This window comes from Neomonachus schauinslandi, chromosome 3 (genome assembly GCF_002201575.2).
Source record: "Neomonachus schauinslandi chromosome 3, ASM220157v2, whole genome shotgun sequence".
NCBI lineage: Eukaryota > Metazoa > Chordata > Mammalia > Carnivora > Phocidae > Neomonachus > Neomonachus schauinslandi.
In genome coordinates, this window is record NC_058405.1 from 131,757,073 (window position 1) to 131,779,765 (window position 22,693).

The window sequence follows — 22,693 nt, forward strand, 5'->3', positions numbered from 1 at the left end:
GACTTGGTGAGAGATGGCATGTGCAGTGTAAGAAGGAGGGAGGAATCAAGGTGAGAGATAATTGTGGTCATTGTGAAAGATTTGATTGGGAATAAGAGTCTCACATTAGGGGGATCATGGTGGCAACGGTATGATTGAAAGACTAGTTAGGAGAATTAGCAAAGAGAGTAGAAGGAAGAAAGTGGATGGAAGGACTAATGGGATTGATTAAGTAAATACTGGAGTGGAAGAAGACAGAAAGCTGAAGGAACTGTCATGACTCTCTTCTTTCTGAGGTAGAGGTGTAGCTTTATGCTTCTAGAGTAAAAGGAGCAAGGCTGGGCTAGATGAAGGGACTTGAGAAGTGAGGAGGTGGTTTGGAAAAACCACTTTGGAATTGGGTGAGAGAATTCTTCATAGGATGTTGGAGAAAGATTGCCAGGAAGTATTCAGGGCTTAATTGAGATGGAAACAGTCTGTAGCAAGAAGTTATTTTTCAGTTTTTTAATTTGAGTGCGGAATTGGAGAAGTCATACACTGGATTAATTTTGTACGAAGGTTTTATGGGGTACGTATGATGGAAGGACATATGAAGGGGGAATGAGAAGTATTGACCAAACAGTTTTTGAGGTGGTACATCATGGTGTGTAGGCAGAATAGGAAAGGCTTGATAAACTGGGGGAGAAGGGAGGAACTAAAAGATAAAGGAGATAGGAGTTGGCAGTCAGACTGTAAGCTGTTTGGATTTAATATTTCCAGATATGGACAATTTGGGGTCATTTTAGAATAAGGGGGTGGTCATGGTAACAGGTACTGGAGTAGAGTGGAGGTCAGTGCCGTAGGAGCTAATGAGGTCAAAGAGCTGATAGATTAAGATATAAGATAGATTGTCCCTATATACGCTGAAGTAGCATAAGAGGGTCGTAGGACTTGGAGCAGTGAGGAAAACCAAAGTCTTCAGTGATTGAGGGCAGTGGATGACAGTAAAAAGGAAAGAAAAGGGTGATATCCCTAAATGACATGAGCCACAAAGATGGGAGAATGCAAAAGTAAAGATCTCAAGCCAGCACTAGAGATGAGAAGAATACTGAGGTGTGAGGGGTGTGGGAGAATGAGCAGTGCCTACCTGAGAAGGCTTCAAGAAGACACCTAGTTTCAGTCAAGGCAAGGAGGGGGATCTAGCATTCTTTAAAATTAAGGCTGTAGGGGAGCTTATAGAATGTCCTTCAGTGATCGGGACTCTTACCCCAACCTTCTATACACCCTTCTTGTGTATCTTTAAAACTTAGCTCACACATCTTCTCTGAGAAGCTTTTTCTGTTGTATTTTTCACACTATTATTATAATTTATTTTTGTTTGCTTCTATATTGTTAGTACCTTAAGTGAAGATGTACCTTAAATCTTTATGCATCACCTGGCATAGCATTTGACACATGACAGGAGCTTAGTAAATATTTGCAGAATTGGATTTAAGAAGATGTGGTGTTACATTTTTAAGAACTTGAAAAAAATAAATGTCAAAAAGTAAAAAAAAAAGTAGAATTCGGTTCTTTTAGTCAAAGTATTTGAGATCCAAATATAGTGAAATGAGCACTAAATTAAGAGTGGGGAAACTTAAATTCATCCTAACATTGTCATTACCTTTGTAACCATAGGCAAATTCATTTTCTTCTCTTTGTATCCTTTTTTTCCTCATTATTTTTGTCTTGTTAGTAATAATGTTCATATTGTAGCATTCATACATTTACATTAATGCATTAAAACATATTTTGAGATAAAGCGTTAGGTTAGTGGCAGAGTGAGAAAGAGACTGCTGGGAAAAAGAGCAATATAGTGGTTAAGACTACACAGTTGTAGTGGCCTAAATGAGCAAAATGGCTGTGCGGTGGTGTCAGGCAAAAGAAAGGAACAAATGTAAGAGTCTGGATTCCTGTGTTAAGTCCTCTGGTTGGTTAGCATGTATAGTGGTCTCTTATGAATAAGAATTTCCTCCTAGGCACATATGCTTATGTGTCTGTGTTTAAAAAATTCTGTTTTCTCCTCTTCTATCAGAAACATCTGAAGGGAAGGGTGTTAAATTAATTCCCCTCCTATCACACTTACATTCTGAGCATCCTAACTGAATCTTTCCCCTATCCATTAAACCTAAACAAATTCACTGCATAAAGTCCAGTCAGTTGTGTTTGGCAGTTAGACAAAGACACATCACGTTTTTTAGGCTTGATTTAGTCTCAGACTAAATCAAGTTGTCTATTCTCCATCAAGGATCATGGGCACTGAGAGAATCTGCCCAGTGGTCACCTATAGATTATAGAAACAGGGGCATGGGGTAAGGGGAAGGTGATCCACTGTAATGTGGCCTACTTTTTAAGTTATTCTCTATCTTAAATCTATATTACACATCAGTTGCCTCATTATTTAACTGTTTCATACTAAGAGAAGGGGAAGATACTTCAGCAGTGCTTGGTGATAGGCTCTTGGTGATATGATTGCCATGTTGAAAGAAGTGATTTGATAAGCTTCAACAGTCAAATGAGAGACTTTGTTTTTTCTTCAAGTAACATCTTTTTAAAATTTTTTTATTTTTATTTATTTGACAGAGAGAGACACAGTGAGAGAGGGAACACAAGCAGGGGGAGTGGGAGAGGGAGAAGCAGGCTTCCCACAGAGCAGGGAGCCTGATGTGGGGCTTGATCCCAGGACCCTGGGATCATGACCTGAGCTGAAGGCAGACGCTTAATGACTGAGCCGCCCAGGCGCCCCTCTTTCTTTTTTTTTTAATTTAAATTCAATTAATTAATATATAGTGTATTATTAGTTTCAGAGGTAGAGCTTAGCGATTCATCAGTTGCATATAACACCCAGTGCTCATTACATCAAGAGACTTTATGTATGACATATATTAGAGATTTTTTTTTTTTGCATGGTTCATTTGTTTACTATAAAATGTAATGGTGTAAATTTTTTGTTTTCTTTAAAGGTGTGCATTATAAATCTGTATGTTTATTTCATCTTTTAGAATGACCAGGTTCTTCAGGGCTTCTCAGTGGACAAAGGAGAATTCACGTGTCCTCTCTGTAGGCAGTTTGCTAACAGTGTTCTTCCTTGTTATCCTGGGAGCAATGTGGAAAGTAACCCTTGGCAACGTCCTAGTAACAAAAGCATACAAGATCTCATAAAGGAAGTGGAAGAGCTGCAGGGACGGCCGGGAGCTTTCCCAGTAAGCATCAGTGTAAGGCAAAAATATCCTGGTAAACTCAGCTCTGCTTTCAGCTCTCATTTTCGTTCCTTTCATTTTCATTCCTTTCTAAATTACTCTGGACCTTTAAACATTTAAAAGCAATTGCTTTTAGATGTTTTTCTTTTCTGTTTGTGGTTATTAAAAACAAAAATGAGAATAATGGAACAAATTATTACCAAAGGCTATACTTTTCCTTAGTCCAAATTGTTATACTTTTAATATACATCTTCCAAAAGCTTAGATATGGTTAGACTCTTTTAAGATGTTGACATCTTTAAAAACAAAGCCAAACAAATAAATTACATATATATGTATCTTACAATGTAAAGCATAGGCTAATCACTTAAAAATATGCCCATCAGGTATATTAGGATTCAGATGATACATTTACGTATACACACACACTTTATATATGTGTAATTATAGATTTACATACACTTCATGTGTGTATGTATCAGATAAACTATCATATACTTGATTGAACCATTCACTGTAAGTCAGTCTATTTTACTGTGGGATTTGGTGTAAGTGAACCCATCTTTTATCCCATCCAGTAGGATTTATTTATTTGATTTAAATATTTAAGTATTTTACCTTCATTATAGATGTATGATACAGAAAGAAGTGATAGCTGTACCTAGTTTAAGCAATAAATTTATGAAAACTATTGACTTTTCAAACAAATTCATAGTTAAAAGCTACTCAAAGATTTATTTCTTTGCAATTTCTTTTCTCAGTTGAAGACTAATTTTAGAGTCTGTGGTTTTTTTCTTTTGTAAATCCAAATTTTTATGTGTTTAAAATATGCTTAAAGCAAGGGACATCAATATTAGTCTTTGAGAAGTGAACTTAAATGAAGTCAGATTGTTTATAAACATGAAAACTGTTCTAAAATATTAATGACATCTACTCATTTGTTTAGAATATAGGTTTGTGTGGTTAGTTCATGGTTAGATTATAGGCTAACCAATCACAATATAGAATTAGGATAAAATAGAAGATATTTCTTGATCTATTTTATCTTTGTGCACTAAGTGTATTTGTAGTGGATAGCTCATGTACATCTGTTTTAACTTTTTAACTTTAATTTCCTAATGTATTCATATGATAAACATTGTAGTGTTAGACTGTATTAGAGAAAATGAATATAAATAAACTTTATATGTATGTGTGCATTTTTTACAGTCAGAGACCAACTTAAGTAAAGAAATGGAATCTGTAATGAAAGATATCAAAAATACCACTCAGAAAAAATATAGAGACTATAGCAAGACCCCAGGTTCACCAGACAATGATTTTCTCTTTATGTATTCTGTTGCTAGGTAGGTATACATGGTATATACTTTAATATTTACTTATTCTGAATAGTTGGTTTTTTGTTTTATTTGTGCCATTAATATTTATTTGAAGAAAGGATGTGTATTTTTTATGGTGGTTGAAATTATGGCTAGTTTTAGAACCGTCTCAAAGGATCATAAAAATGTAGGTTTTCTTCATTTTCTGAAGAGTTTTTATTTTCATGAAATATCGGGTGAAGTGTTATATATTATAGAATATGTAGGAAAAAGTGTATTATTAACATTGTGGGACAGATGTCTACCTCAAAGCATGTGAGTATTAAATATGAAGGGTCTTGTTAAGAAATCACTGTTCAAGTCCTGTCAAAAAGTAGTAATACTGAAAACAAAAACATTGTAATATGTTAAACACTTTTAATTTGTTTTTAATTTATAAGTAAGAAGAACTTATTTTGTTTGCCTTAAGCTAGTAAAATATCTAGTAATATCCTGTAGGTGGTTTAGAAAATCAGATAAGGGAGATGGAGCAAAAGATCAGGCAAGTTCTAAGTTTCTATTAGTAGCTAGCAGGGGGCTCAAGAAAACAGGTAAATACTCCTCATCTTTCAAATTAGGTAGGATTAGTCTAATTGAGTGGGTGTTCAGTACCTAAGAAATGGTTCCAAACAGGGATTTTAGAAAACTTAATTGAATGAAAATGGAGAACCATAAAAGAAGTAAACAGGGAAGAAGCAGGCACAATTAGAAACTTGTAAACACATTCTGCCAGAATTGATGTTGTAGACCACTGGATATCCCTAGAAGCATACTTTTTTCTATCTTGTCCCAAGTGGTATTATAATAGGTAAGATTTAGAGAGATAATGTAACTTGAATGTCATGCAGCAAATTAGTGGCACGTAGTACTAGAACTCAGATCTCCAAGTCAAGATCTATTGTTCTTTCAATTACTGTCCTCCTTTTTTCTCCCCTGTATTCATCTTTTATAGGTCATATGTGCATGCAGTTCACCAGGGCCAGTCTCTCTGCCCCATTCATGGACCAGAGGGTAACAAGAGTAAATGAATTATATGTAGTCTTTAGAACCCAGGAAAAAAGGAACCAGATTTAGGAAAATTGCAAGCAAGTTAGAGCTCAAGATAAGGAAACATTAGTGTTTAGTTTAAGAATGCAAAAGCTGGACATGGATTGATGTAAAAGGATCTAATGGATTGGGAAGTAACTTTCTAGTCTGCACATTCCTAAACTATTGTTGTTATTTATCCAGAATGCTTCAGAGAAGATATAACAGTTAATTCAACATTTTGTGTCTGGAGAGTTACCAGCTGCATACTTGCAATAAAATACACTTTATGTGAAAACTAAATTGAGTATGATTTAATTTTGCCATGGTTTCAAGGTTTTAAAAAACTTCTATACAATGTTGTAGTAATAATGTTGTAGAAAATTGAGATGAATGTAGACCAACTCGGTTATGCCATGTATATATGTGTCTGTTTATATAGATGTATATGTGTTTGTGTGTGTATGTGTATAAATACTATATTTATGTTGCTTATGTATTTATGCTTTTTACTTTCTTAGGACTGATCCAGTAAGAAAATTCTAGGTGAATAGGAATGGTCTGTCCATGGAATTTTTCTATATCATGATAAATAACTTGATTTAAATTTAGTTTAGTGGAAGTTTTAGATTCCTATTTCTTGAATATATAAATTCCTATTTTCTTAAATATATAAATACCTTATATATACCTTGCTGTGGTAATAGGAGACTTTTTAAGGTCAATGTATTTTGGTTTTTCTCTTTTATTGAGAAACAGGGACAGATATCAAATGTTATTTACTGTGGATGTATATAGAGAAACAGAAAATGTGTTCTCTCCTCCCATTTTTCTCTGATTGCTCATGATAAACTCTAAAGCAACAAGATAATGCTTCTGAAAATGAGAGTATGTAACCCTTAAAAAAACTTTGGTTAAAGTTACCCAGGCCATTGTGAAGTTCTCACAGTGAGATTGCATGCCTTCTCTAAGTTTTACTTAGTTATTAAAAAGAAAACAAAAACAAAATTAGCTAAAAAATTAACAAAAACATGAATTGGGGGAAAAAAGGATGTTGTATCCTATTTGAATAGTAATTTTCTCAAGGTAAGAAACAGGTCTTTATATATATCTTATGCCTAGCATGTAACCTTATTTCATAAATATGTATGATTACAGATTATGATTATTTTTGTGCCTAAAAGGTAGGCGTATTTGATAATATTTAAAATGTTTAAATGTTTAAGTGAAATATTTAGAAATAAATTTATTTCGAGTTATTTAACTTTTGAATTAAATATTGTGATTCTTAAATGTATAATTCATTAGAATGTGCACATTTATTTGTATTTGACATTAGAAATTTGAATGGAATACAACCCTTGTTTCCCAGAGCTGAATTTCTCCCCACTGAATGAGTAATTTAGTTTGCTCTTCAGGGAACTTAAATTTTTTGTTGTTCAGGAAAAAAATATTTCTAGTGGTTAAGTAGCCTGTAAAGCTGGTAATTTTAATAATTAGAGGATTTTTTGTTTTGTTTTTTGTGTTTTTTTGTAGGGCAATTTATCTCTTTGTTTTTTATTTTATATGCATGGTAAAGCCTTGGAGGATTTTTTGAGGGCAGCAGAGAAGAAATTGTTGGAATGATATCTTTCTCTTACATTAAAATTAATCAAAATTACTATATTCAAGTTTTATTGTATTTCCAAAAAATGCTCTGTTGCAAATACCAGTCGTTCAGATGGATAATGGAAGGTTAATTTGGGTGAGGAAAGCTTTCCTCAATTAAATACCAATTCATTATTTCTTTATTGAAACAAAAAATGACACTAATTTTAATAATTGACTTTTCCAAGGATTTTGGACTCATGTTACATATAGCCTAGAGGTATTGGTGAGTAACACTGGCCTGTATATAGTGAGAAACATGGAAATGAAAAGAAGATGAAACATGAATAACTGAGATGTAGATGGAGAGATATCTTTAAGTCACAGTGGGTAAACTGCTCAGTAGAGTGAGTGCAACTTACTTTACATATTAGTTGCATTGTAAGTTTAAACTTTACAACCTAAGTTTGTTCAGAATAAAAGGAATGCTTGCTAAACTACCAAATTATGAATCCTTTTTAAAGCCAAGAAATTCTTTGATAAAACACCTCCACTTCCCCCCCCCCCCCCCCGCCCCTTTTTCTTGTTTCACTGCTGGATTTAAGGGAATAGAAGGAAGGGTCAACAAAAGAAAGAGAATAAGCCATGGGGACTAAAGAGAATCTTATCATTGGTTCCATACCCAAACAAAGAGATTTCTGGTTCCTAAGGTGTTTTTGAGCACTTTGCTGTGTACCATCAGGGATTTAGAAGCTTTATCTGAAATGGTCCTGGCTCTCCAGGAATTTATTACCATTTAGTTGGAGAGACAAAACCAATATACATCAACCTGTATAAAACAGAATATAGTTTGTTTTAAAAATATCATATTGAAAAAATGCTATAGAACTTTGAAAGGGAAGATGAACAAATTGAAATATAAAGTATGTGGAAATGTTTCTTTCCTGTCTCAAGAAAAGGGAATTAGTTCTCCCTAATTCCTGGAAGAGTTAGAGCTTGAGCTGAGTCTTGTATAATATAGGCTATGGTACGGACAAAGATATTTTTTCTCTCTGAGATGTTGAGTAACTTGCTTAACCAGTAAGTGGTAGGCTCAGGCCTTGAACCCACACTGATACCAGTGTGTGTTTGAGTGTCTCTGTGTGTGCATGTGTATACACACATTTGTTTTTCAAATTATAGTTCTAAAAATAGAAGTTCATATCAAAGGAGGGTGGAGGGGGTTAGAAGGGAAAGCAGACCTTGGTCATGCAAAAAGAAGCTGGAGCATAGTTGGAGTTTTTAAATGGAATATGTAGGTGGGCACCAAGATAGCTGTAAGCAATCTTTCTCATTATTGTTTCAGTTACAGAGATTTTTTTTCTTTCCAAACTAATTTGAATGGATTTGTGTTAGGAATATAAACAGTAGAGTCTACTTTTCTCGAGAACAATCTTTATTTTTATATCATCCATTCAGGAGGGCAGAAACAGAGTATTGTGTTGAGATTTTCAAGAGTGAAGGAAGATCAAACATGGGGCGTGTGACACGTTTGTATGTTCGTTTCTCTAACAAGTCTCAAAGGGCCAATTTTGATGTAAATAAAATAAGGAAAAACTGAGGGTTAGGGTCTCTGACATATTGATTTTTAAAGTCCTAGATTATTACATGATACCCTTTGGATAGGTAGGGTTTTTTTTTTTTTTTTTTCCTTTCTTTTTTAATGTCAGAAAGAATGTTTTTCAGGAGATTTTCTAACCATAATCTGAAACAATTAATTAGATTTAGTAGTTTTCTTCCAAGTATTCTTTAGAATCAGATTCCTGGTAACATGTTTGTCATCCTTTAAAGTATTTTATTTGATGATTGAATAAACAGAATTGTTCTTGTATTTATATTTTAATGAATATTTTTGCAAACTGTGCTAAAATAAAAGTTGACATTCTGGTTCTGACCTTCGTTTGTAAGAATTGATCATGTTTCTGGTTAGCTCTTTTAAAAGTACAATCTAGGAAATCTTAGTTTTTATAAGAGAATATAGCCGTTAATTTTTTTCTACAGATTAGGCAACAGAAGATTTGTGAAAACAAAATATATTGATCTCATTTATATTCCCCTGATGAAGGAACACATGCTGGTCTCCGCTCGCTTTCTGTCCACTAATATGAAATCCTTGTCCCTGCTTCCTTGCTGGTAGGTTTTTAGAAGTTCAGTGAGCAATGCAAATCGCCTGAAGGGTGGAAAATTCCCTTGTCACACAGATGCCCTTATCAGCAGCAACCAGATGGAGTTCTGAGCAGGAACATTATCAATGTTAAATTGCTTTTCCCCCACACCAGTAGAGAGGATTAAAGCATTCCTTTAAAAATGGGTGGCAGATGTACAGATTTAAGAATATTAATTTTGTTAACAGTTTGCATTTATAAGTAAATATATGAAAATAATGTTTCAAAACATTTTGTGTTAAAAGTACAACCCAAACCAGTTCAAACTGTTTTGTTTTAAGTAAAATAGGATCATATTCTTCCTTCTTCCTTGAATTCATTTGCAGAGTAAGCTTGAAATTTTTCCTTTTTTTTTTTTTTTTTTTTTAAAGACGGGCTATCTCACTGTTAGTGTCAAATGCATATCTTGGATATAAATTAGTTTATTCAGTTTTAGTAGTGGCAAATAAAGGTGTGTTTAAGTTTATTAATACTGTTGAAGTAAAAATACACGCATTTTATCATTCAGAATTTTCATTTATTCTGGCAAAATTCACTGGCTATTTTACTGTATTGTTTTTGAGTAAATCTTTAGATTCTGCAACAATTTGCTTTTTAAAATGTCAATTTGCTAATTATTACTAATCTGTAAGCTAATAATTGCTAAATATATTAGAATTTCAGATCTGTATGAACTTTTTTGATGTTTAGCAGGGCCAGTAGTTACACAGTGTACTTTAATAAACTGTAATTTTAGAAGTCCAAGAAGAGTCTCCTGTTAATTATATGTGTTGTTCTTAGCTACTTTGATGTTAGTGATTTTGTTTAATACTGATGTCTAGATACCATCTAAGCTCCAGTGAGTGATAACCATTTCTCTGATAGAAAAGTTGGTATGCCCTCATGTTTTAGATGACAGTATCCACTCAGTCACTAACAGTTGGGTACAAGCTCTTTCATCAGATTTATGTGCAGGTTTATGAAATGTGTTGCTGTTGTTTTCCCTAAGGCCCAGTTTTTAGTATTTGCCAACATTTGGGGTTTTGCAGCAGTTACATCATGATGTGTGCAGTTTTGCAGGTTATATATATGAACATATAAGGATAGATAAACTGTTTCCCTTTTTATTTCTAAATATCAGATAAAATATTATTATGGATATTCCGTAAACTATTCATAAAGTTCTTCAACTTTATTATTTAGGTTAATTCAGACATATCAGTAAAACAAATTAAAAAGTATTGCCTAATTGAGATATATTTTGATGCTTTACTTATAGAACCAATTTGGAACTTGAATTAATTCATCGGGGAGGCAATTTGTGTTCAGGTGGTGCAAGCACAGCTGGCAAAAGGTCTTGCTTAAGTAAGTAGTAAACAGTGTAAATTTAAAAACATTTTTATTTTAAAAACATTTTAAATTATGTCATTTTTGAAAGCCTATACAGGCAAAGTGGTCTTTTGATGTATTTTCAGATTCTTTCTATGTTACATATAATCAGTTTTAATAGTGATTATATGCTTTAAATGGCTAATCTTGTACTTAAAAGAATCATATGAATATTTAGCTCTTTCTATACTATGATTACTCAGTAAATAAATGCCATACCCATAGATCAGATTTACATTGGCTCAGAATTAAACAGTGTGGTATCCTTGGCTATAAAAAATTACCTTCAAACTTAAATTTCTTTTTTTTTTTTTTTTAAAGATTTTATTTATTTATTTGAGACAGAGAGAATGAGAGAGAGCACATGAGAGGGGGGAGGGTCAGAGGGAGAAACAGACTCCCCGCTGAGCAGGGAGCCCGATGCGGGACTCGATCCCGGGACTCCAGGATCATGACCTGAGCCGAAGGCAGTCGCCCAACCAACTGAGCCACCCAGGCGCCCCTCAAACTTAAATTTCTTAAAAGAATTTTTACATTGTCTAGATTAAAGAAAATCTTTCTATAAAAATAATTTGTGTTGCCTACAGATTCCTATAATATACAGTGCTGCTGTTAATTAATGAAGGCATTTGTACTGTATTTTAATGTGGACATTAAAATGTATTAAAATTATGGATGTTTGCTTTTATTTATGAATATAGTTTATATTGTAAAATGAACATGATTCTTCAATACTTTTTTGTAAGGGTAAGTTTGAGAGAAGTGTCATCTGGAACTTAATGTAGATTCTTCATGATAATGGTTTTGATGCTATCACTATTTAGTCATTGTTTAGAGAATTAATGTGAATACTAGGGGTAATACTACTTAATGTGAAGTACAGCTAATTATTGGTCCCAAATCACTGGAGTTAAAATATTACCTAACATGATCGATACAGAAAATAAAAATGGTTTAAAATACATAATATATTATTTTGAAAAATGAATATATTTTCTTAAATGCTAAAAATAGTAGTAGTTATTAAAAATTATCAACACATAGGTTTTTAAAAAATATATGTGTATTTTTTTTTAAAGATTTTATTTATTTATTTGAGAGCAAGAGAGACAGAGATAGAGAGAGCACGAGTAGGTAGGGGAGGGAGAAGCAGGCTCCCTGCTGAGCAAGGAGCCTGATATGGGGCTCCATCCCAGGACCCTGGGATCATGACCTGAGCTGAAGGCAGATGCTTAACTGACTGAGCCACTCAGGTGCCCCCAAAAATATATGTGTATTATTGTGAAAAGTTATATATGTGTTTTGGGGATGATTTCAAAGCAAACGACTGATCAAAAACATCTTAAATTATTTATTTGATTTTAATTAATTTTTAAGTAGGGTCCATGCCCAGCATGGAGCCCAACATGGGGCTTGAACTCATGACCACGAGATAGAGACCTGAGCTGGGATCAGCAATCAGGTACTTAACTGACTGAGCCACCCAAATGCCTCTCCTGGAATTTTTAATGTAACGATACAAACTTATGTGAAATTTCAACTGAGTTACTTTTAAAATTCTTACTAGTTGTATTAGATTTTGGTATTTTTTTGGGTTATCACTTGATTCCTAGAAATGTAAGTTGGAAGTTATTTTTTTTATTGAATATTTAGTATTTACTCACTTTTGTATATACTTAAACCCTACTTATACCCGGTGCTTTAGTATTATGTTTTAAAGGAGAAGTTGTTGATACGTAGGAGTTTTAGCTTCTAGCCTGAATTAGCAAAGACTGTAAATTCACTTATTTGAATTACCTTTTCTTGTTAATTTATTCTTAATTGTTGTTTGGCATTGGCTAATAATATTCCAGAAACTGTTATATTAGAAAGTATTTAGTAAAGGAATTTCAGTCTTATGTTCAAAAGCTCTACTTCATTTTTTTCCCCCTCTGAGGTACTTAAATATATCCAGAGACTTGTAAATAACAAATTTATTCAGAATCTTAAAAATAGTAGTGTAAAATTCTAGCAGCAACCACTTCAATTATCATCCTTAGTTTTAATTTAAATTATTAAATTGATAGTTACTTCCACTTTCATTTTTTATTTCCCCTTTCATGAATAAGCAATCATAATGTGCCAGTATAGAAAAGATCCGGATGAAGATCATCCTAAATCTAAATTTAGTACTGTTTTCAGTTTTCTTTTTTTCTTATGATTTATGTTAGTCCTCCCCCCCAAACTTTATTGAAGTATGATTGGCAAATTATATTGTATTCAATTGTATATGTTTAGGTTGTACAACATGATGGTTTTTATTTTTAGTTTCCATATGATTTATTATTAATTGCTTATGCATTATTTATCCTAATGTAGAATATATTTATGTTTATATAAAGCCCCACTGTTTTGCAAGTGTATAAACTTAATGTATTTGTTATTTACACAAGCGTAACTCAGACCTGATTTGTTGAACACCAGAACTTAAATTGATGGTGTGTCTTAGGACCTTAGATCAAATATTTCATTTTTTCATCTTCCAGTCAAACTTTAATGGTATTACTAAAAATTCTTTTTTTTAGAGACTCCTCATAAGTCAGTATTTTCCCATTTCTGTTGATTGCTCTTTGTTACCTTTTAAATATCTTCATTTTTAAAGTTTTTTTTTTTCCATAATATTTTGGGGAAAGAGTAAGAAAATGTTCCACTAATTAAGCAAATGATATGGAACTTACACTTTTGAACAGTGTCCCATTACAACTTCTTGATAAAACTGAAGATTAGTCAAGAAAATATTTAAGTTTTGTCTGGAGCGGCTTGAATAATGCCCAATAGATAATTATGGATGAGAATACACACACACACACACACACACACACAGTTGAGAGCAGGAGAAGATTGCTTTTTCTATAACACCGAAAGCAGAAAAATATTACTGGCCAAATTTATACTGAGAAATAAAATAAAATTGTAGTGGGACAGTGCCATTCAGCACTTACATATTCAAATTTTTTAAGTATTGAGGTAAAATGACCAGTACCCAATTATAATAAATGCTCATTCTTAAATATGTATCTGGGAAATTTTCCAAGGTAAAAAATGAGCAAAATTAATTAACAAAGCAGCATAGTATGGTATTTTAATAATACCTAACATTTGTAGTTTTAAAGTTTGTGAATGCTTTCACATAAATTATTTAGTCTTTAGAATGACCTTGTGAAATAGGTGTTACCACTTTTTCATCGGAAAGGAAACTGAAATTCAGAGTGATTGCCTTGCCAAGTCATACAGCTGGAAAATATCAGAGCTTGCACTTGAACCCAGCTATTCTGACTCTAAATTTAGTTATGTAAGACATATCCCTTGCTTGTGAGTGTCCCAAAGGATACAGAATGTTTAAGAACTTTTACCTCTGGGCTTTAGTCAAAGACATCTTACTATATGCTATTCCCTTGGGATCTTTCCAGGCTCTGCCTGCTAACACTTCTATTATTTTATCTATTTTCTTTTGTTAACTTTTCACTAAGATTCCTATTTTTGTTTTGGGCCACTCCTTCAGAAATTTTCTCAAGCCCTGATTCCTTCTTCCTTGGATACCAGTTGAGTTTTCTTTTATTTTTCACCAGTTTGCTGGCTGGTTCCCCCTTGTTTGAGATCATATTGAACTGGTAAAATCAGTAACGCTTTTGGTGGACATGGCATTTGAACAAGACTATAAAAGATAAGTGAATTTAGGATTTTTATTGCAAATTGATATATACACTGATAAATACCACCAATTTTGTTAACAATAGATGTAGGACAAAGCAGATGCAAAAATTGAAGGCATAACTTTTTATTAAGAAGAATGAAAAATGAAGGGGGGGGAATCGGAGGGAGAGATGAACCATGAGAGATTATGGACTCTGAGACACAAACTGAGGGTTTTAGAGGGGAGGGGGGGGTGTGGGGATGGGTTAGCCCGGTGATGGGTATTAAGGAGGGCACGTTCTGCATGGAGCACTGGGTGTTATACGATGACAATGGATCGTGGATCACCACATCAAAAACTAATGATGCGTCTGGTGACTAACATAGTAAAATTTTAAAAAAATGTTTTATTAAAATTAATTTCTTCAAGTAATTCAAAAGTAGATATGGAGCTCCATAGATTCCAGTGAAATTAATAGCACAACAATTTCTCAAGTAGAAATTGTTGAAACCAGTGGCTAGAGTAGGAGTGGAAGGAAGAGGTGTCATTTGATAAATTAATATTGGGGATAGTTTTTTAAAAATATCTATCTTTTGATAAACATCTTTCCATATCTTTGGGCCTAAGGCTTTCTATATATTACTATATTTAAGAAGCCACAGTTCACATCACAAATGAATTTCCTGATTTTATAGAGAGATCAAAAATTAAACTTTAGTCAAGAGAGGTTATGGCAGACCTTTGCTTTGACATTTTCATTGGGGGTCTCTAACTTAATTTTGATACAATTTCTGATCTCATCAAGAAATGATGCATGTGTTTTGTTATTCATAGAAAGCAATCGAGCTTTGGTGTGTACAGGCAACTTAAAATAATTTTAATTGCTCAAAGAATGAACTTTTGTTGAATTCAGAGTTAGAAGAATTATTTAATGTTAATTTCATCCTACTGTAAGACTGCATAAAGATATTGTTGATTAAGATTGCAAAATTCCTCCTAAGTAGTCTGACCTTGTTCTTTAACAGTGGTAAATTCTGATGTCTATAGCTTATTAGGGTCTATTCTTAAGATTTAAAAATTATGAATTCTACAAATAGGTTGAATCACAACTTTTGTTCTATTCTTTTTGTTACCCCATAACAAGAGGAAAATTTGGCCACCAAATCATTATAACAGTCAAAATGCATAAATTAATATAAAAAATATGCAATTGCCTCCTGATTCTATTTATGAATAGGCAGATGATTTGGGAGCAAGCTATTTTACCTCATGGATTCTCTTCCTCGTTGTACCCAACCAGAAGATTGTTGTAAGAACACAATTTCATAATGTATGTCAAGTCTTCATACATTATAAATCTTGATGTTACTATTTCTAGTACTTCAACACTACCTTTATCAAATTCGGGCATGGATATGTGGGTAAGGAGACCAGAAGCAGGCTAAAAGTTAATTTTTAGCTCAGTTTTTTTTTTTTTTTTGAGGGCTTAACAGATGTTCTGTTGACCTGTACAGGGATGAGATGAGGTGATCAGAATGGGATTTATTAGCAAAGATTGATATAGTTTATCTATTGGGAACAAAATGTTAATTTGGGGAGGCCTGGGTTAGAGGGATAAGAGTGTGGCTTGAAAATTTCAGTTAAAAGGAGTGGCTTTATTATTTAAAGTCGTTCTGAAGGTTCTATGTTTTGTGGCCAGGTAGTCAAGCCTTCCTGAATTTATGATTTGTGTATTCCAGGAACTAGGTACCACAGATAATAATTTCCACTATCAGGGTGTAGGGGGCATAGGGGCCCTCAGATCTTGCTAGGCTTAGGGCAGGGCAGCTCCTTTCTTCTGCAGTATGATTAGAACTCCTGCCCCTCAGTTTAAATGAGGTGCTCAAATTAGACCTGAATTCATGGAGTGTGTCCTTTTTGATAAGGAGGAAATTGGGATTCTTAAGAACCAGTGTTTTCTTTACCTTTCCTGTGACTGCCTATGTGTGGAAGCAGATTTGTGCCTCTCCGCATATTGTTCCAAGCAGTGTTGTAAACGTGAAGCAGGAGGCTGCCATTTAAACCTTAAAAGTAGAAGGAAAACAGTTCCATGAAATTAATACTAATGCTATGATACTTGAGGTCACCAGAGAATGATGGCACAGTGTGCCTGGGAATGGAGACACAGGAACTCCGGGAGGCAGGAAAGGAACGCAGCATGGAAAGCAGGAAGGTACTAAAGATAGCTTTTTCCTTTCACATTTTCCCATACTCACGTGGGGGACTAAAACCTCACCTAAGTAAGCAAAGCTCTGCTCCTTTATCCCTAAACTTGTCTGTGCCTTTATTGGCTAGAAGCAACATAGGATGCAGTGCCGGAAGGAGCACTGGGTTGGAGTTAGATCTGGATTCTAGCCATGTTTGTTATCTTTTGGATTTTAGGAAAGTCACCTAATTTTTTACTTTTTTGTGAAAATGGGGATGATCATAGATGTGCTATCTCATAACGTATCTATCATGGTTAACTTAAAGATCAAATAGTAATAGATAAAACTCAAAGTATATATATACACACATACTAACATATAGTTTATATATGAAACTGAAGTATTTTATATATATTATTTTATTATTACTAAATTTTTTCTTCACCCTTCAAAGTTCCTACCATGACTGACAGTTTATTCCCTGCCCTACCTTCCATGGAGTGGTGAGGAGTAGGATGGGGCAAGATGAGTCAGCTCCTGTCACCCGATGGCATGAACCTCCTGTTTCTTGGGAACCAGAGCTGCAGATCTTCCCTTCTTAGAGTTGTTCCCAGACTTCATTTGAGGAGCCATCTCCCATCTTTCTGCAGCTAATTTCTCAGGAGTGTGTAGATGAACCAGGGTTAGCTGACTCAGCTGTGAGAGGCGTATATTCACACCTAGTATATTCACCTTGGATAAATTGGTTAGAACCATTTCCTTACTTTGATTGATGAGTTACAGAGAAATTGAGATTGTTTTTCCCCCATGGTAGTTCAGAGAGTCATTTGGCTAATTGAGATTTTTTTCATTGACAATTACTTAATCAGTGATAACTGTACTGATAGGACTAAAATCTTGAATGACCTGAAATGCAGGCCCAGTTAAGTTTACTATAGATAAATTTTAACAGTGGTACAATTTAACATGGAACCAATTTATAAAAGTTTTTAGGACAACTCTTTAACATATACTTCTGTCTTAATGATATGAGTTCTACTAAGAAATAATCTACCAGTTTTAGATTACTAGTTATTTTAATATTGATAAAGATAGAAGGTATTGTTAAAGCTTACCTTTTTGTTCCAGCTAAGAGTCCTTATAATTAAATCATAGGGTTTTTTGTTTGTTTGTTTTAAGGACAAACCAGTCTTTCAGTGGTGTTTCTATTTTAGTAAGGACATGTCTGTCTTGTGATTAAACACATTATAATACTTTAGACTTGTCACGGTTAGAAAGAATTTGATTTGGTATTGCAGAAAATAGAATTCTTTGTCCCATGTGAGTTGTCAGAGCAACCAGTGTGGGGAAGAAAACAGTGAGAGCAAGTAGGTCAAGCACTGCTCTAGTAGTTAAGAGTTGAGAGGTCAGTCTCTTTGGGGCAATAAAATTAGGGCTGCTTAATTGGCCTACTTCTTGGTTACTGAGCTAGTGTGTCATGACAAAAAAGGAAGAGTATAAATCCTTCGTGAATTTTATGCTTATATTGTATGATTTTTTTCATAGGACTGTTGATTTATTCATGCAATATTCAGCATACTTAAACAAAATCCTATTATATGCCAAGCACTGTGCTAGCCTACAAAGTACAAAGAAGAAGGGACACAATTTTCTTCTTCAGGGGTCTTACCATTAATGGGAGAGAAAAACATGTGAAAATAATTACTGGACTATATAATAAGAGTGATAAAATAGAGTTAACTCAAGGTATAGAGAATGTATAAAGCAAGGGATGATTACATCTGTCTCAGTTATGGTATTAGAGAAAACTTTACAGAGGAGCACTTGAACTAGCTCTTGAAAGATGAATCAAGTTTGCCTGGAGAACAAGAATGTACTATTCTGGGCTGAGAGAACAGCTTGCAGAGACAGAATGAGACAACATGACACACTGTGGAATACTTGGAAAGGAAAGGGAAGAAAAAGAAAGGAGGTTAAGGAATAAAAGATAGGGGTTATCTCATGAAGGGCTTTCAAAACCTATCCCTTCAGTGGTTCACCAACCAGTTATGAGATAATATGATAGACTTATTGTTTACAGGGATCGGGAGAGAGTGAAACAAAAGGCATGAAGCTGAATGAGCACTCTGTTGAGTAATCCAGTTGAGAAATGATGTAGCGGTGGAGTGAAGCAGAAGAGGATGGATCATAGGAGGTAGAACCAATAGGATTGGTAATCAGTTGGCTATGGAGGGCAAGAATGTGGGATTGAGTCCCCGAGTTTTTTTGTTTGTCTTTGTTTTTGTTTCGGTGTTGGTGTTTGCAGGGGCAGTGATGTCATTCCCCTAAATAGGGATTATACGAGGAACTGAACATTGCAGCCCAGATAACATTGGGCTATATAATCAGTTTATTTTTGGATATATTGATTTTGTGGTGCCTGTTGAACATTGAAGAGCTAGAGAAATTTGTGAATTGTAAACTTGTAAGTAGCATGGAAATTGAATTTGGTGAAGTAGTATGGGCAGAATGAGAGGGAAGGAGAACTAAGAAGGGTTCCTTTTCCTTTTCTTGTGGAGAATGCTCCTTTTAGGGTTTAACAGAGGAAGAAGAATATGTAAAAGTAACTGAGAAAGAACTGGGGGGGAATCAGGAATGAGTAGTACCAAAAGTTCAGGGGAAGAGAGAGAAGAGAAGAGACTTAAAAATATATATTAATATTTTTTGTGGAGTGGTAGTTTTATGTGGAGACCTGATGTTTGTAATGCCATAATTTCTAATTTTAATTGTAGTATCTCAAGTTTATAAGTATTAAATTTATTATTTGGAATTTATTCTTGCAAAACACTTATGTGTATACATGTATGTAAGCACACCTGTCTACATACTACACATATATGCGATTCCTATAACAGGCTAGAAAGGTGGTATTATTCCCATTTTACAGATAATAAAACTAAGGTCTTTTGTCCAAGGACACATGATCAGTACAGAACTTGGATTCAAATCTAGGACTTACTGGCTCCTTCTAGACGGTGGTGCCTTGTATACATATGTTGAAATCATAGCACACCTCTAAATAAATTTAATGGTGTTTCTCATTTCCAGAATGCTTTTATAAATGTGGGTCTAACTTTAGAACTGTAAAACATGTTGTTCCAGAAAAGAAGTTATCTATTCTTTTTACTGTTGTTATTCAAGATTTTAATGATATGATTTCTTGATGTAATTATTTTTCAACTTTTAAAATATCATACAAATGGTTGGTGTTTAAAATGTTTTCCCATTGGGGTGCCTGGCTGGCTCAGTTGGAAGGGCATGCAACTCTTGATCTTGGGGTCCTGAGTTTGAGCCCCACATGGGGTGTAGAGATTACTTAATAAAACTTAAAAATGTTTTCCCATTAGTTTCAGTTTTTAACTTTTTGATTATGATCATAGGTTCTCCTTATCCTACATCTACTACTGTCAATATTTGTTTTAGTCTAAGAGATCTTTTTGCTGCTAAATGAGAGTTTATTATTGAAAGCCCTCAGACTAAATTTTGAAAAATACAATGAATGGTGAAAGCTGTTGATTGTTATTTGGCCAGTTCTCTGTTTCCTACTGAAGTTATTTGCAGTTTCTAGCATTGTTTTTCAAAGGTAGGTGTACCTCATTAGATAAGTCTTCAGCTCTAAAGTCAATACCAAAGACTCTTGTTATATATTGTATTAATAGCTTTAGGAGATGCCTCAGAGTTACAGTATCAGTTTTTCATAGGAATGGAAAGGGGTATATTTGTGTTAGAAAAGGAATTTTGCATTTTTCTTTTAATCATAAAAACCCTAGGGAGAACCAGAGTGGTAGAAATAACAAGGAAGTAGCAAAATCTTGAATTCTATTCTTAGCTTTTCCATAGGTACTAGGGTGATCTGGCAAGGTTCTTCCTTTCTCTGGGCCTATTTCCTCATCTGCAGAAATGAGGGATGAAAGAGTTTGAAGAGATGAAAAAGTTTCCTTCAGCATATGTATTTCTTTAATTATGGTAGAGGTTAGGAAAATAGATGGATTGCAGCATTATTTCTATGCCACCATAGTTTCAGTGCAAAACTAGTTAGTAAAATTGCAACTCCTATGCTTTTGATTAAATCAGATAAACTTCCTGATAACTGACTTTCATCTTGAAATATTAAAAACAGCTCTTTAAAAAAATTTTTTTTAATTTAAATTTAATTAGCCAACATATAGTACATACTTAAGTTTCCGAAGTAGTTAAAAACAGCTCTTTGATTTAGCTAACACATAAAAAAATGTAGAACTCCACACCTTTCAATTTGAGTTAATATTTTTCTGCTAGAGGAATTTAGGTTTTTTTTTTTTTTTTTAAACTTTTAGGTTTTTAGACACTTTTATTATAAATTATGTACTTGGTAAAAACAGTCTCTTATGTGTAATTGAATTGAAATAAAATGACCAGTATATCTTTCATCATTTTATTTCTCTGCTGAAAACATCCCTGTTGTCAGTGTTATTAGTTGAACCAGTTTACTGGAAAAACTGGAAATTTGGGAAACTTAACTGGTCTCATAACTGGGGATAACAAAGTAGAATTTTTGTGAAAAGTAATTGAGATAATCTATGTTAAATGATTTCAAAATAGTGCCTGGCATGTAACAAATACTCAGCTAATGTGGGTATTAATAGGATGAAGAAATTTTAAGAGAGGATTTATGCTATACATTGACCTATAGACATGAGGCGAAGCAGGTTAAGGTATTTACATTCTTCTGTTTGTTTTAGTGAGATCAGGATGAAACTTACAGGTATTAAGAGTGTTAAGATTCAGTTCCCTTGCCCTCCTCCCATTTCCTCTACCTGCCCCACAGAGTAGAACATTTACTTTGTTCATCCTATAGCTCTCATATGTCTTAAAATAGCTTCCCCAAACCACAACTACTACTACTATTACCCCTACTACTACTACACCCCCCCCAAGAATCATATTGGTGGATCTTAAATTAATCTAAAATATAGTTGGTTTCTAAGTCGTTGCTGAGAGAAACAAAATTTTGTTTCGTTTTGGGTTATTTTAATTTAGAGAATAAGTGACAACAGTATGCTTTTGTTATTTGGCTTTTTTTCTGTCTGGCTTTAAGAATTAATTTCAGTCATATGTCAGAAAGTATTATCTGATTTTCTAAAAAATGACTTTTTAGTCACACATGTTTTTGAGTATTTGTGGCAGAAAAATCTAATCCATTCCTTGTCATTTTTACCGCCAAAAAAGGACATGTGATATGAAAGCAAAATTTAGGGTTTTCTTCTGAATGGTTTCAAAGAAAAGGCTTTTTTCCCCCCAAATCTCATGAGCAGAATTTTGTTTAAAGCTAACACTCATAGATTATTGTTAAGGTTTAGACTGAAGAATGGAAACAGCTAGAATAGCTGTGCTAAGTAATACTGTTATTTCAGTTTTTTTCCTCATGTTGAATCAAAAGATAATGAAGTCACAATTCAGTCTAAAGAGGATTTAGGGGAAAATACTATGTAAATAATTTCATCTAACAGCAATTTATGTGGATGTCATTGTCAGTATTACTCAGGTTAGGGTATTGATGATAGTAAATCTTTGTTAGGGATAACCATAGGAGTGAGAAGTGCCAATTGTCAAGTCTGATGCATAAAGCCAAGGAAAAGTAGGTCTGTGACAGGAGATGAGGAAAACAGACCATTCCAGTATTAATACTGAGCATAAGAATAGTCCAGATTCCAGTAGAAGTTTTTTGGATATATATTTCAGTGTTTACCTTAAAAGAGAGCATGAAGTAGTTGATACTTAAACTTGGTGAATTATAATTATGAGGATGGGAAATATTTCCACATGAATTAGCTAGAAATTTTGTCTGAATTTTGTCCTGGAAGAAGTGTGTGAACTTTCTAATTACCTTTTCTTCAATTTATTTAGATCAACTGTTCCATGTATTAGCCTTGCACATGCGGCTTTATAGCATTGATTCTGAGTATAATCCCTGGAGAAAGCTTACGCAATTAGTAGAAGAGGTGAATTCGCAGTAAGTATTACTGAGAGATTAAAGTCAATTAAAACTGTTTTTGAGAAAGTTACATATTGAAAT

At 33.7% G+C, this 22,693-nt stretch overlaps 1 protein-coding gene across 1 annotated transcript in view; it reads left to right on the forward strand.

Moving 5' to 3' along the window:
* Nucleotides 1-22,693, forward strand: part of UBR3 (ubiquitin protein ligase E3 component n-recognin 3) — a 229,045-nt gene that overhangs the window by 151,429 nt on the left and 54,923 nt on the right. Inside the window, exons 28-31 of the mRNA XM_044913670.1 lie at nucleotides 3,000-3,200; nucleotides 4,407-4,543; nucleotides 10,631-10,716; nucleotides 22,525-22,630. Of these exons, the coding sequence (XP_044769605.1) occupies nucleotides 3,000-3,200; nucleotides 4,407-4,543; nucleotides 10,631-10,716; nucleotides 22,525-22,630 (530 nt within the window). The remainder of the gene's footprint in view (nucleotides 1-2,999; nucleotides 3,201-4,406; nucleotides 4,544-10,630; nucleotides 10,717-22,524; nucleotides 22,631-22,693) is intronic.